Source organism: Melospiza georgiana, chromosome Z, assembly GCF_028018845.1.
Source record: "Melospiza georgiana isolate bMelGeo1 chromosome Z, bMelGeo1.pri, whole genome shotgun sequence".
Classification (NCBI taxonomy): Eukaryota; Metazoa; Chordata; class Aves; order Passeriformes; family Passerellidae; genus Melospiza; species Melospiza georgiana.
In genome coordinates this window covers 69,971,642-69,984,214 of record NC_080465.1, presented here as the reverse complement: position 1 = coordinate 69,984,214, position 12,573 = coordinate 69,971,642, and the positions used below count along the sequence as shown (strand labels likewise).

General features: G+C 38.6%; 1 protein-coding gene across 1 annotated transcript in view; it reads right to left on the bottom strand.

Moving 5' to 3' along the window:
- The window catches only part of FYB1 (FYN binding protein 1), a 47,901-nt gene extending 35,328 nt beyond the window's left edge, over positions 1-12,573 (bottom strand). Inside the window, exons 1-2 of the mRNA XM_058044565.1 lie at positions 12,451-12,573; positions 385-1,513 (exon numbers count right to left, since the gene is read on the bottom strand). Of these exons, the coding sequence (XP_057900548.1) occupies positions 385-1,513; positions 12,451-12,573 (1,252 nt within the window). The remainder of the gene's footprint in view (positions 1-384; positions 1,514-12,450) is intronic.

The following is a 12,573-nucleotide window of genomic DNA, read 5'->3' as shown; positions in this document are numbered from 1 at the left end:
ATGGCTGCTCTTGCCCCTGCTTAGTGACAACTGGACACCCTCCTTCTAACAAAAATTCTGATATTCTTACAGCTCTGCCCACAGTGCTAATTTAAAATGCACAGGCTAAATATTTCTCATGCTCAGTTTTAAAAAGATAATGAAAATGAGAAAATACTCCCTGACACAAGTTATAGCTGCATCTGAGTAGTTTTACCACTGAAATACAGAGAATATAATTTTAATTTCTGTACAGAAGAGACAGAAGACCAAGTTACAGCTTTAAAGGGTTTTCTGATGCACAAGTTATTTCTGAAGAGAAGAGGAGATTCCATCTGAAATTAACCTGGTTCTAAATGCATCAAAAAGCTAATACCCAAGGAAGCAAGAAAAGAGTGGACTTACTGAATTTTTGGTGGCTCTTCAGGAACTTTTCCAGATTCACAGAGGGGGGTCTGCTGGGCTTTTTGGGGGGCTGGCCCAGATTGGCCACTGAAGGCAGGATTTTCCGCTTGGGCATTCTAGAACTCCTGTTCTCATCCTCTTGTGATTCACCTGATGGTCTTCCTGCAGCAAGCGCCGTATTCATCTTATGGAATTTACGAGAAGAACCTGATTCTTCCTCAGAGATTTTCTTGAGGAAGATGTTCTTGGCAGCACTCATTCCCTTTTCTTCAGTGTTTTCTGCCATAGTTTTGGGGGTTCCTTTTGATAAGCTGGACCTGAGGCCAGTACGCTTCAGAGCTGTTTTAGGAAAAGTACTGCCTGGAGCTTCTGCAGCAGAGTTATTATTTTCACCCATTTGCTTTGCTTCTTGGCCTGCATGTATATTTGTTCTAGGTCCAGACTGTCTTTGCAGAGAATTACTTTTATTAGAAGTGTCTTCCTTCTGAGATACCTCATTGTTTAGAGAAGGTTTCTGTGCAAGAGGTGGTTTAGAAACAGGAGGCTTGGGCTCATTTTCTTGTGTTGCAGACCTTAATTTTTCCTTAACTGCAGCTACTTTTGAGAATTCCGGTTTTCCCTCATTCTCCTGTGATGCAAAATTTAAATTAGGCTTTGATCCTAGAGGATTTTTTTCTTTATCAGGAGGAGCAAGGTGCTTGTTCCATGCAGGTTTTGGGTTCAAAGGCTTTGGGTCCTCTTTTGACGGGTCACTGGTTTTGATAGAGAGTTTACTGCATCCAGCTTTTTCATCATTTCCTCTGTTAGTGGGCTGAAGCTGAACACCAAACCTTTGTGCCACTGGGTTTAAATGTGGTGGGTTTGGATCTTTCTCTGGTTTATCATCACTTGAAGGCTTGACTGCCAGAGGAGGCTTAGGCTGAGCAGGTTTGTGAAGAGTACTGGGTCCTGGACAAAATGCAGTACATCCTTTATTTGTAAATTTCTCAAGTGCTGCTTTCCTTGTCTGTAATCCTTTAGGGGCATCTTGTCTTGGGGTTTTGAGGGGTCGACTGTTTGAAGGATCCTCTGTGCCTCTGTTAGATCTCTCAAATCTCTCCATGAGTAACTTCACCCGTGGCTTCTGATTCTAAAAACATAAAGAAGAGAAAAACAAAGGGCAGAAATGGGAAAGTACTCTTGCAATGTTCACAAATACTGTACTTTAAAGAGTTTCCTGGTCTGAGGCTTTACTACTGCTGATTGGCTGAGGAGATGCTGTAGCTCATCTTCCTGTAGAGTTAACAGAAGCTGAGCGTTTTGTTGTATCCTTGCAGCATTTATAAGATATTTTGAAATTTTCATTCAGGTGTTGCCTTTCAGGTACTGCAGGTCCTTATGGGCATATTATAACTTCTGTTTACTTTTGGAATTGTGAACTGAACACATAATAAATGTAAGAAATTACATATTATTTTAAAATCAACCTGCCTAAAAATATTATTTTCCTGTGATAAGAAGCTCCTGTACTGGAACCTAGAAGAATCTACCAGATTCATGTTATTCCTGCTAACTCTTTGGAGAACTGCAAGCTCCTTTGTGAAAACAAATTCTTCTGGTTGATGTATGCGTGTGTCAATTTTTCTTTCCTTTCTCAGCAATTTTTTTACTTTCTGCTCCCCACACTCTGACTTTGTCCTTATTTCTCTTTTCCATTTTGAATATCTGAATAAAATTTTGCATGTGTGGGCAGTAAATGAAAATATGTGAAGTAAAATTAAAATAAATGAGAATTTATTGTCAAAGTCAGATATTGTCAAAGGTACTACATTCCTTATTAAAAAAAGGAATTTAAGTAGTTACAAGAGAATAAAATCCAGCTTCACTCAAAAATAGATGTTTTAATTCATCACCCCAATTCATAAGTTTCAGGACCCGTCTTAACTATGAACAGAACCCAAGAGTTCAATACATTTGAATTCAGGAAAAATAAAACACATCACAGTGCAGGATGGGAGTAAAATGCAGTGAGGTGGTCCCACTGCACTGGGCAGGGGCCACCTTTGGGCTCCAGGAGCTTTCTTCCCATTTTACAGTGGCAGCAAGGGTGCAGCTATGGCAGATACATTGATACATACAATTCACAAGTAGGACCTGGATTTCCTGTGTGAGTTAAAATGTAAAGCTTATGGTACAAACTAGGTAGGGTTCTGAATCATCTGTCTGTAAACAAAGAACTATTGCTACAAAAAACATAATAAATAAGTGTTGGAAAAAAAATTAGAGGTTTAAGAATGAACTGTGTCTTAACTTAATATGGTTCAGCAAGTGTTCAGTGTTTTTTTTTTTTTTTTTTACATCAATAATAAAAGCCTCTTAATTGGGCTTTTGCTCCTTTTACCTTCTGTTCAATTGTATCTCATTACATAAATAGCCTGTTAAGTTGGAATAGTTATATATATATATACAGAAAGAGAAAGACTTTGCAACCTAAAGGTAACTATTCCAGTCTTTTGGCATTGCCAAGAAGTTTAATCTTTCCAAACTGATTTTGTTTAGCCACAAATTACTTACACTAAATGCAGCCAAAACAAGATAGACATAATGAAACCTATACCCAGAAACCACATTGTTGGGTATTTTTGTACATATAAAGAAGGGAGGAAGTACACATTTACTATGGAGATTATCAGGGTTAAGCCATATACTGCTGTTTGATGCATACACACTCACACACACACATACACACACAGACAATTACATTGCAGAGGTATGTATATGTGTCACCAATCATTCAAGATTTGTCCCACAATACCTCACAAGGCCCTGATTTTACCCAGGTTAGACAATTCAGTGCCAGAGAGAATAATAAAGCCTTTTGTCTCTGATTTCTTTTGACTTTGTACTAATTAATGATTTTTTTTCCTAAGGTCTGTAAGAAAATCTAGACCACCAGAGATACTGTAATTATAGCTTATGTCTGAAGTCTTCACACATTCTAAGTTAGGATTTGATCACCTGCTTGGCCAGCTCAGCTACTCATTTCTTTTGAAAGTCATAGCAATAAACTAATTTCTACTTCTTCTATTTGAAATATAAGAAAATTGCAATAGCAAGATTACATTAATTACATGAATTACATTCATACATGCTTTTAAATGCACTGCACCATTCATTCCTGCCATGCTAGGAGTGTCAGTGAATTTTTAGAAATAAATTTCTTCCCAACACTGTGAACAAACCTTGCCCTAGTCATGCATATTTACAGGCTCAGCAAGAGGAAAAGGTTCCTGGACATGGGGAAGAGTTTACAATTAACAATAAAGCCTCTTTCATTTACTTGGTAAAGGATATAGTAAGAATCAAAACAGTGAGAAACTTGGTGAAAAATTTTCTGCTTCTCTTTAATGTACATCACCAGCTTCTGCCATCAAAAGCTGTGTTACAAGCCATGCAGATTTTAATGCAGAGCCGGACTGGTCAGGTAGAGGGGAACTGGGGAAAAAAGAAAATTTTTTGTTTGTGGCCCTGATCATAGAGTAATCACCACAATTTCTGTGCTTCCCCTCCCAGCAGTGATAACAGTTACCTACATCATTATCACATACAGTAGGTTGTAAATCATGAAATGGGAACTTGAAAAGATTCTGAAGAGAGATGAAGTTCCCTCTACCCTTCCCCTCTAGAGTGCAAAGAGTCCGTGCAAAAGAGGACTCTCATGCAAAAGCTACTTGGATTATTTTCTGAACTTTGATCTCTATTGGAAACTCTGTGCAAAATATTTTGGCTTTTCAACTTTTGATCTGAACTGCAAGCAACACATAAGGAGCACAGTAAGATTTCCTTTACTACAAGATGGTTGCATTATTCAGATGTGTTTGCTCAAATCTGGATCAATACCTATGTGTTAGCTCTCATGCCATAGATACATTTTTATACACAGAGCTTTCAGAGTCTCCCACTGCCTTCAGCAGAGATTCACAGAGGTATCAAGTTAAACTTGTACAGAATTGTTACACTACACCTTAGTTACACCTCAGTGTTAACGAATGCAATTCTCCATAATTTACAGTATGGCTGCACATTTCTGTGCAGAAGTACACTGTAATGAGAACATAAAAGTACATAAAAAATTCGTTGTATTCTTCCTGAGTTTAGTATGGATATTCCAGTCTCAACTGGAAGCCTAAAAAAAAAAGTTGGTTTTCTCTTTTGCCTTGGCATATATATAATTTTATTATTTACTTTCCTGTCTTGGTGAAGCCAAAATATTATTTCAGTTCAACTTCCCCTTGAGGCCAAGTTTCTTTAAAAAGCAACACTGGATCAGTGAACAGAATAGCAGATGTGTGTGCATACAATCATTAATTAGGAAAATAAAAAATATGTAATTTCTGACTGTACAAAGAATTCATTCAAAATACGTGCAGATTTGATTTATAAAGGATAAAATTCCCATATTTTCTCAACTGTAACTTTTACACTTTGATTCCAAATTGATGGGGTCTAAATATACCCTTTAAAACTTAAAATTAGATCTTGGTGAGTTTGTTAGAGAGTAATAAAGATTATAAAACTATCCCTTTAAGAAGAAAACGATGCTTAATTATGAATTCTTTGATAATGAAATAACCAGCGAAGTTAATAACCACTAAGGGAATTGAGCTCCAACCTATGTGCAGGATATAAGGAATAAGAAAATGGACAAAAATGGCAAGAAATTACACAGAGAACTATAGAAACTATAGAAAAATACAGATGTGAAAATTATTTTGCAACTTCATATAAGTCTGATACAACTTCTACTGAAGTTGGTCGATTTGAGGCAGTCTAGCTTTTTGTTTATGTGGCAGTGCCATTCTGAAATTGTGATAAATGATTGCTTGACTACTTTCTTTTCCAGTCAACTCAGAATTATCATTATGCAAATTTGTTGTTTCCAGAAGAGATTTCCAAACTGCTTTTCTTCCCCTCGAGTCTATCTGTAATTACTAGTTCAAGAGTCCCTCTAAGAGTAAGTGCAGCATTTGGAAAATGAAGTTGAGAAGTTGCAATGCTCCGCACCTACAAATGGGTGTAGCAGAAGCATGAAAAGAAGACAAAGAGACACAGTTTGCTTATAAAAGACTTGCTAATAGAATGGTTGGTATGAAAGAGAAATGAGCCCTCATCAGACAATACTTAAGATGAGGAGACAGGCTATTCTTCTGTCTGGGGTGTTCTCTAGGATGGAGAAGATGGAGAGAAATCTAAGGGATTCCCCAGTGAGAGGCTGACAGCCCCTGAGTTATGGTAAGAGCATCATTTCAAATATCCCTCTAACACCAGCAAGAAAAAACCAGCACACACATGAGGACATATGGTTGTCAAAATTTGACAAGGCAATATTCCAGCCTGGTCACTGTGGAGCCTGTATCTTTTTAATTGTGCATTCCTCTACACCCTTCTTATCTCTCTTTTGCCACTTTTTCTCCCTTCTATTGAATCATAAGACTATCTATTCATACTGCAGAAAAATAAAAGGCCAGTTCCAGATGAGTTTGAGGCCAGGATGAGGGAGGGCTTGACCAGAACAGCCAGGTTACATCCCATCTTGTTCCCAAACTGCTTCTGTCAAAGACAATGCATGAAATCAAAGTATCAATGGAGGCACGATCATCTCTTCATTCTAGGTCCTAACAGGCTCACAACAAAGTTTCTCTCTGCATGGCTTTTTTTTGGTACATGTTTAAGTGAAAATAAGAACTATCAACCACTGGCAACTTGGTTTTCAACAACAGAAGCCTGGCTTCAATTTTTCCATCAAGAATTTGTATCTGATATAAACAGAATACTTCATATCCCTTTCTGTAAAATGATTGCATTTTTGTAACATGGTTTTTACATAAACACAAAATTTCATTATACTGAATAATTTACTTTGAAAAATTATTTTTCTCGTGTGCCTTCTAATACCCTGTATCAATTATTTATTTTGGATTATTGTAAATTTTCTCGTGATTTGCCCAGAAATGAAACAGATTCCTTTTCTCTCAGAACCCTATATATGTATAGTGTATACAGTAACTGTCTTATGAATGTCTTACTTGTCTGGTTATCCCACTCAAGTGAATGCTCCAAGTCTCAAGGAAGCAAAATTTGAATTCCTGTCACTGCAAAGTTTCTACCATTATTTTGAGAATTTGAGGATCCCATATGATTTTAAAGGAAATTTTGTTTATTTAAAGACATTGAGTAGCATTTTGACTTATACCTGGAAAGGAAAATACTTTCCATGATGAACTACTAACCAAATGCATACACTGACATCTCAATCCAGAGTACAGTATTTTATACCCTACCCATAATTCAACAAACAACAAACAAAGCAAAGGGAATAACTAAAAAACTATTGCCTTTGAGTGATACCACTTCTGCTATAATTCAAAATGCAAAGGCCACTTAAATTAGGACTACTTTTAGTAAAATTCTGGAGAACTAACTACAAAACTCTGAGAGAGAAAACTCCATTTTGTCAACTTAGCATCTTTTCAACTCCTAAATGCAGTAAAACCTACAACTAGTTAATTGAGCTATATTCAACACCTTGTACTGATTCTATTTCTTCTGGAACTTTCCATGCTTATTTTTAAGATGAACATGTGCAACAGTTTACCTGGATATCCCAAAGCTCTCCAGTATTTTGAAACAAGCAGTAAAACAGGCTCCCTCAATGCGACAATCCTCGGGTGTAACAAATTAACAGCCTGGTCTATTTGCTAAAGAGGAGTTCTGCTTCTCACAGAGGAGTTCTTGCTTCTCGCAAGATACACTTGTGGGTTTCATTATCATGAACAGTAACTGCTCTCCACAGGATATTAGGCAAGAAGTGCTGGAGGAAAAGGGAACTAAAGTGTGTTCAGACTGGTTGGCTGCTTCCATCAGCAGTAAGCACCATGTGATATCCAAAAGTATTGCATTTACCCCCTGTTGCATAGCCCTGTGAGGCGTACTCGGTGCACACAAGCCTGTGCCTTTACAGAATAGCTGCTAAACAAATGTGTGAGGCAATTACAGGCATACAGGGTGGGCTGGCCACAGGTCCAGCGCCCTGCCAACACTGACAACCCTGCACACACGTCAGCTAGCATGTTCCTTCGCTGCCTCACATTCACCAGTGGGATCTCGAGATTCTGCTGGCCAGTTTTTAAAAACTTGTTATGTGGCGATATTAAAAATAAAATAAAACTGTGATCATACATTTCTTCTGTCCTCCCTCCTGTGTGTTTGAGTTTGAAGGATGATATAGGATAGAAAAGTCAATACTGAGTAAATAAGCTTCACAAGAAATTCTAAATGTGTGCTTGTGCTGAAGGTAAATCAAAACCACAAAGACTGAACCTCTTACAAAATACAGCTCAGTGAATTTGCTGGAGCAGTGCCTGGGGAGGAAACTGCAGAAGAAAAGCTGTATGTCTTTGAGTTTAATTAGAAGTTAACTGAATCTTCCTCATCATCTACTACTCTCCTTCTGCACAAGCTTCTTAGTACTTTTTAAAATATTTTGAAGTGTTAAACTAAAGCATTGAAAGTGCTTGATATTTCTAGCTTAATTTTACAAAAACTTGTAGCTTAGCTACTTCAGAAGTTTATTAGGGTGCTGGATGGAGCTTATTTGAGTTAGAAACACTGCTGCATGCCAATGACTACTGATTTTCTAATATAACATAATATTGTTTTGTAGTGGGAGAAACATTGTTCTTTATGCTATTCATTCAGCCAAACACTGCATTTTATTTACAAAACAGTATTTATTTGTGAATATAAACAATTATCACAGATGATAATGCATTTATTATTAAAACTACGGCTAAGTATTAGAATTTGTGACTTGCTGGTGTATCTGGCAGCCTTCACAATTGTTTTAAGATGGTAACTGTAGCAATAAAGTCATTTTATGCGGGTAAACACCACTGCAAGGGTTTGCTCACAGTATCAGCTCTAGACAAATCATGCAATGATCAAAGAACTAGCTTATCTTCACAGCTCTGAATGCTAGACAGTTCCTGTTGTCTTCTCTTTCATCCAATACACAAAAATAAATATATCCCTAACTGACAGAATGCTCATGAGAATGTAAATTGCAACAAACACAATGAAAATCAGTTTAAGCTGTGAATTTCTGTGAAACTTGCCTATCTGCAATATCCACCATGTGCCTCATTTTACATTTGCAGGTGCAACAGCTTCCTGAAATCTCTGTTTTTTTCCCACTTATTTCAGTGAAGGTTATTTGTGAATGATATAGGGAAATTAGCTATTTTTAGGTGAAGAAAGAATCTGAATAAATTAGTATTTTAAGTAACAGGACCTGAAAGCAGTGCAAAGTTATTTTGCCTTTTTCACTTTTCACAAAAACAGCAGCAGCAACAACAAAATCACTAGTTCATATTCAAGGAAAACAAGAATGCTAATAATGCTAATGCTTTCTCATGTATACACAAGCCATCACATTCTCTGTATAGATCAAACCTAGCATCTAAATTCCAGTACACCAGCGGTGTCTTACTGCTCTTATGTGGAAATGTTATGACTGCAACTTTATTTTTTTTTAATCAGAACATTTATTTGGATGTTTCCATGTAACTTTGGGAAAAGTGGCTATGTAGGAAATAAGTTTGTCAAAAATTAAGAAAAAAGAAAGGGAAGAAAAAGTATCAGAACCTTGGCCATTCAGTAAGAGTGTAGCCAGCAATCCTCCCCCTCTACTTGGCTCTGCTGAGGCCACATCTGGAATGCTGCATCCATTTCTGGGCTATTCAGTATGTGAAAGAAAACAAAATACTGGAGAGGCTTCAGCAAAGATCAGAAAGATGATTTAGGATGTGAAGCATCACACTTGTGAGAAGAGACTGTGGGAGCTGGGTATGTTCAGTCTGGAGAAGAGAAGACTAAGAGGGGATCTTATTAATGAATAAAAATATCTCAGAGGTGGGTGCCCAGAGGATGGAGTTAGGTTTTTTTCAGCAGTACCCAGAGACAGGACAAGGAGCAGTGTCCATAAACTAAAACACAAGAAGTTCCACCTCAATGTGAGTAGGAGCTTGTTTCAGTTGAGGATGGCAGCTCACTGGAACACCTACCCAGGGCAGTCATGGAGTCTCCCTCTCTGGAGATACTCAAAACCCACCTGGACATGTTCCTGTGTAGCCTCATCAGGAGGGCTGGATTGGAATCTACAGAGTTCCCTTCCAGCCCTAATGATTCTGTGAGACACTGCTGTTGCTGTAAACGTTAGTTCATCTTTTTAAGACATATTTCTTTAACCTACTGATGTTCTTAGCTCCAAAATGGTTTGAAAACTCAAGCACTTCCATCTGAATGCCTCCTGCTTTCCAATTCAATGGTCACAAAGAATATCATAGTCAGGATTTTGTTACCTCCACAGCTGTGTCAATATGATTGTTCAAGTTGCTGTAAACTAAAGGGAGACAATACAAAAAATTTTCTTTATCTTTTGACATTGTTTTTAGCCTGCTTCATTTCACTAACTGTAAGTGTATTATAGGATTCCAAATAAGGAGAGACTGTGTAACAGAGTTAACTGTGGGGGCGGGTGGGAGAAGAAAAAGGCAAAGATGACTGGTCGGGGCAGCTAATCTTTAAACGTGTATATAGTGGGAGCAGGACTGGGGGACAGTATGTGGACAGCTGCATTAATATCATTAAAGCAGTTTGAAAAACTCTTTCCTAAGTCAGAATAGTGTTGCTCTGTAATATACAACACATGTAAATATGTGGAGTACAGAGCAAGAGAAAGTCAACATTAGCAGGGGTTTTCACTGAAACTTTGCTTCCTGCCTTCTCCTCCTCTTGCTCACAGGGCTTTTGCCTCCTAGTTGTTACTGAACAGGTTATATTTCTGTAAAAAGCAGTCTATGCAGCAGTCAGGGAAGAAGTTGGAAAATTATTTTAACTTTAGCACATTAGTGTATGGTCCCCATATTCATGGTGAATGCTTAGTTTTGTGCTTAGTGCAAATACCAGAGATTAATTCAGCTTTGTGTTAACTCCCTACATCTGTGACTAGTAAGTCTTGTGCCAGCTAATGCTTCCTTGTTTACTTCTATCAGTGATTAATATGTACTAGCTGATATCTTAGTTTTGAGAACAAGGATTGTGTGTCAGAGCTAAGAATGATAAGAGAAGTACGTTATGACCTGACAGTCTCAAGGAGTAAAGTTTCTCACAAGATCCACAACCATATCAAAACATTGAATTGTAATAATTACTATATATATATGTATTCAGGAAATGTGATGAATGTGAATTAGTTTCACAAATATAATCTGGTCTGTTATGTAATCCAACACAGACGTTTTAAGGATAATTCCCCATGCATCAAGTGTTACTAATAAAGTAATGCTGTTTTTCTTAACTAACAAGTTTGCTGGAGATTTTATTTCCCAGTTTTTGATGACAGGGGGACAGACTTGGCACAGAAGAAATAACATATTTATCAATAATCTTTGTACATACTTGTACTGAAAGCTTCAAACTACCTGGTTTTGTTCTGCTTCTGGGGTAACATTTTGAGTACACGAACCTCATCAGGGGCCAAAGCAAAGAGTCAGCAGTCCTGCTTCACAATGCTGTGCCACTCCCCAGTGTCAGAGTTCTGGGGTGAAGTGCCATCTTGCCATGGCAGTGATCCTGTTACAGCATCATTTTGGAAATTACCTGATTTTCAGAATAAACCTGAATTCCTGATTACTGGCAGGAGATTCTGCTTGCATTTGCTGCAGTGTGCTATGAGAACCAACATTTTTGGTAGGGTAAGTTTGTGTTATCTTTGTGTCTGCAGACAGAGCTAGACTTCCTCAAAATTGCTGCTGCATTTCCATCGCTTTCTCAATTGAAGGCAGTTTTAGTATTTCTGACAGAAGTTCGGTCATAAGCAAATTAACAGCATTTTCTTGTGTCTACATGCAGTGTCATGCTTATGAGAACAATCTGGCTTTCTAGATGCTGTTTGGAGAATACTGACATGCAGAATTCCCTGGAAGTTTCTCATCTCAAGAGCTGAAGCTCTTTTAAATTCTTACTATTCAATATTTATAATCTTATAACCATTCCCTATTATTAATATATTTATACTTGCCTGAACAGAGAGTGCAGAAATCTGTTTCCACTATTTATCTTTTTCTATACTAGAGACAGGCAGGATTGACAAATTCAAGAAAGGACACTGCCAGTGTCCTTGCCCTGACTGTGCCTTGTGAGGGGCACGTTTCTCTCATGAAGGGAACCCCAGTGCACTCCAGGGCATCACAATCAAGTGTGTGTTAAGTTATTGGTTTTCTTCTGGAGTTTATGTACTAATAAATCACAGTCCTTCCTCAGGACAGCTGAAGCTGAGGCAAAGCACTTGCTGTACAAAAAAAAAATCTTTGATGCAAAAAAGCCCGAAGTTGCTTCTTTTTGTGACTTGAGGAGAGCTCAAATCCCAAGGAATTTTTATTTCGATACAAAGCTCATATTCAGGCATTAGCTATCATGTTCGACCAAGGGATTCACCTGCACTGCCTTCCATGCCTGTCCCTGACCCCCAGTGCCCACTGCCGTGTCACAGGCTCCTCTCTGCCCCTTTGGGTGCCGAGCTCACCCACACGGGGGGCTCAGGCGAGGTGGCTTTTGAATGAGGCTTTCTGCCCTGCAAGCAGTGTGGGTTCTGCTCACAGCAGCACTCCTGTGTTCTTTCTGTCTGGGTTCAGCAGCAGGAGCTCAGGGGGAATTGAAAGCAGTGCCACAGCAGAAAACAGACCAAATGGGAACACCAGGCTTTTGCTAAACCTCCCACAGGGAAACCCCCTGGAAGGCACAGAGTTCACTATGGCATGAAGAGCCCCTAAGAATGCAGGTACAGAACTCACTATAGCATGAAGAGCCCCATAAATGCAGGCACAGAACTCACTATAGCATGAAGAGCCCCATAAATGCAGGCACAACCCCGTGAAACAGGGGCTGAGGGAGCTCAGAGAGTGCGACACAGCACCACTGTCACACACACCCCACAACTCTGTCTCACTGAGGGCCACCACTGCTCACCAGGGGTAGCTTGGTTACACGATTTAATGAGCTGAATTGCCGGTGATGTGAGTGTAGCTGCGATGGCTGAGTTTGCAGTAACCAAAGCCTCCTAGTCTGAGGCAAGGGGGATGTGGTGGCCAT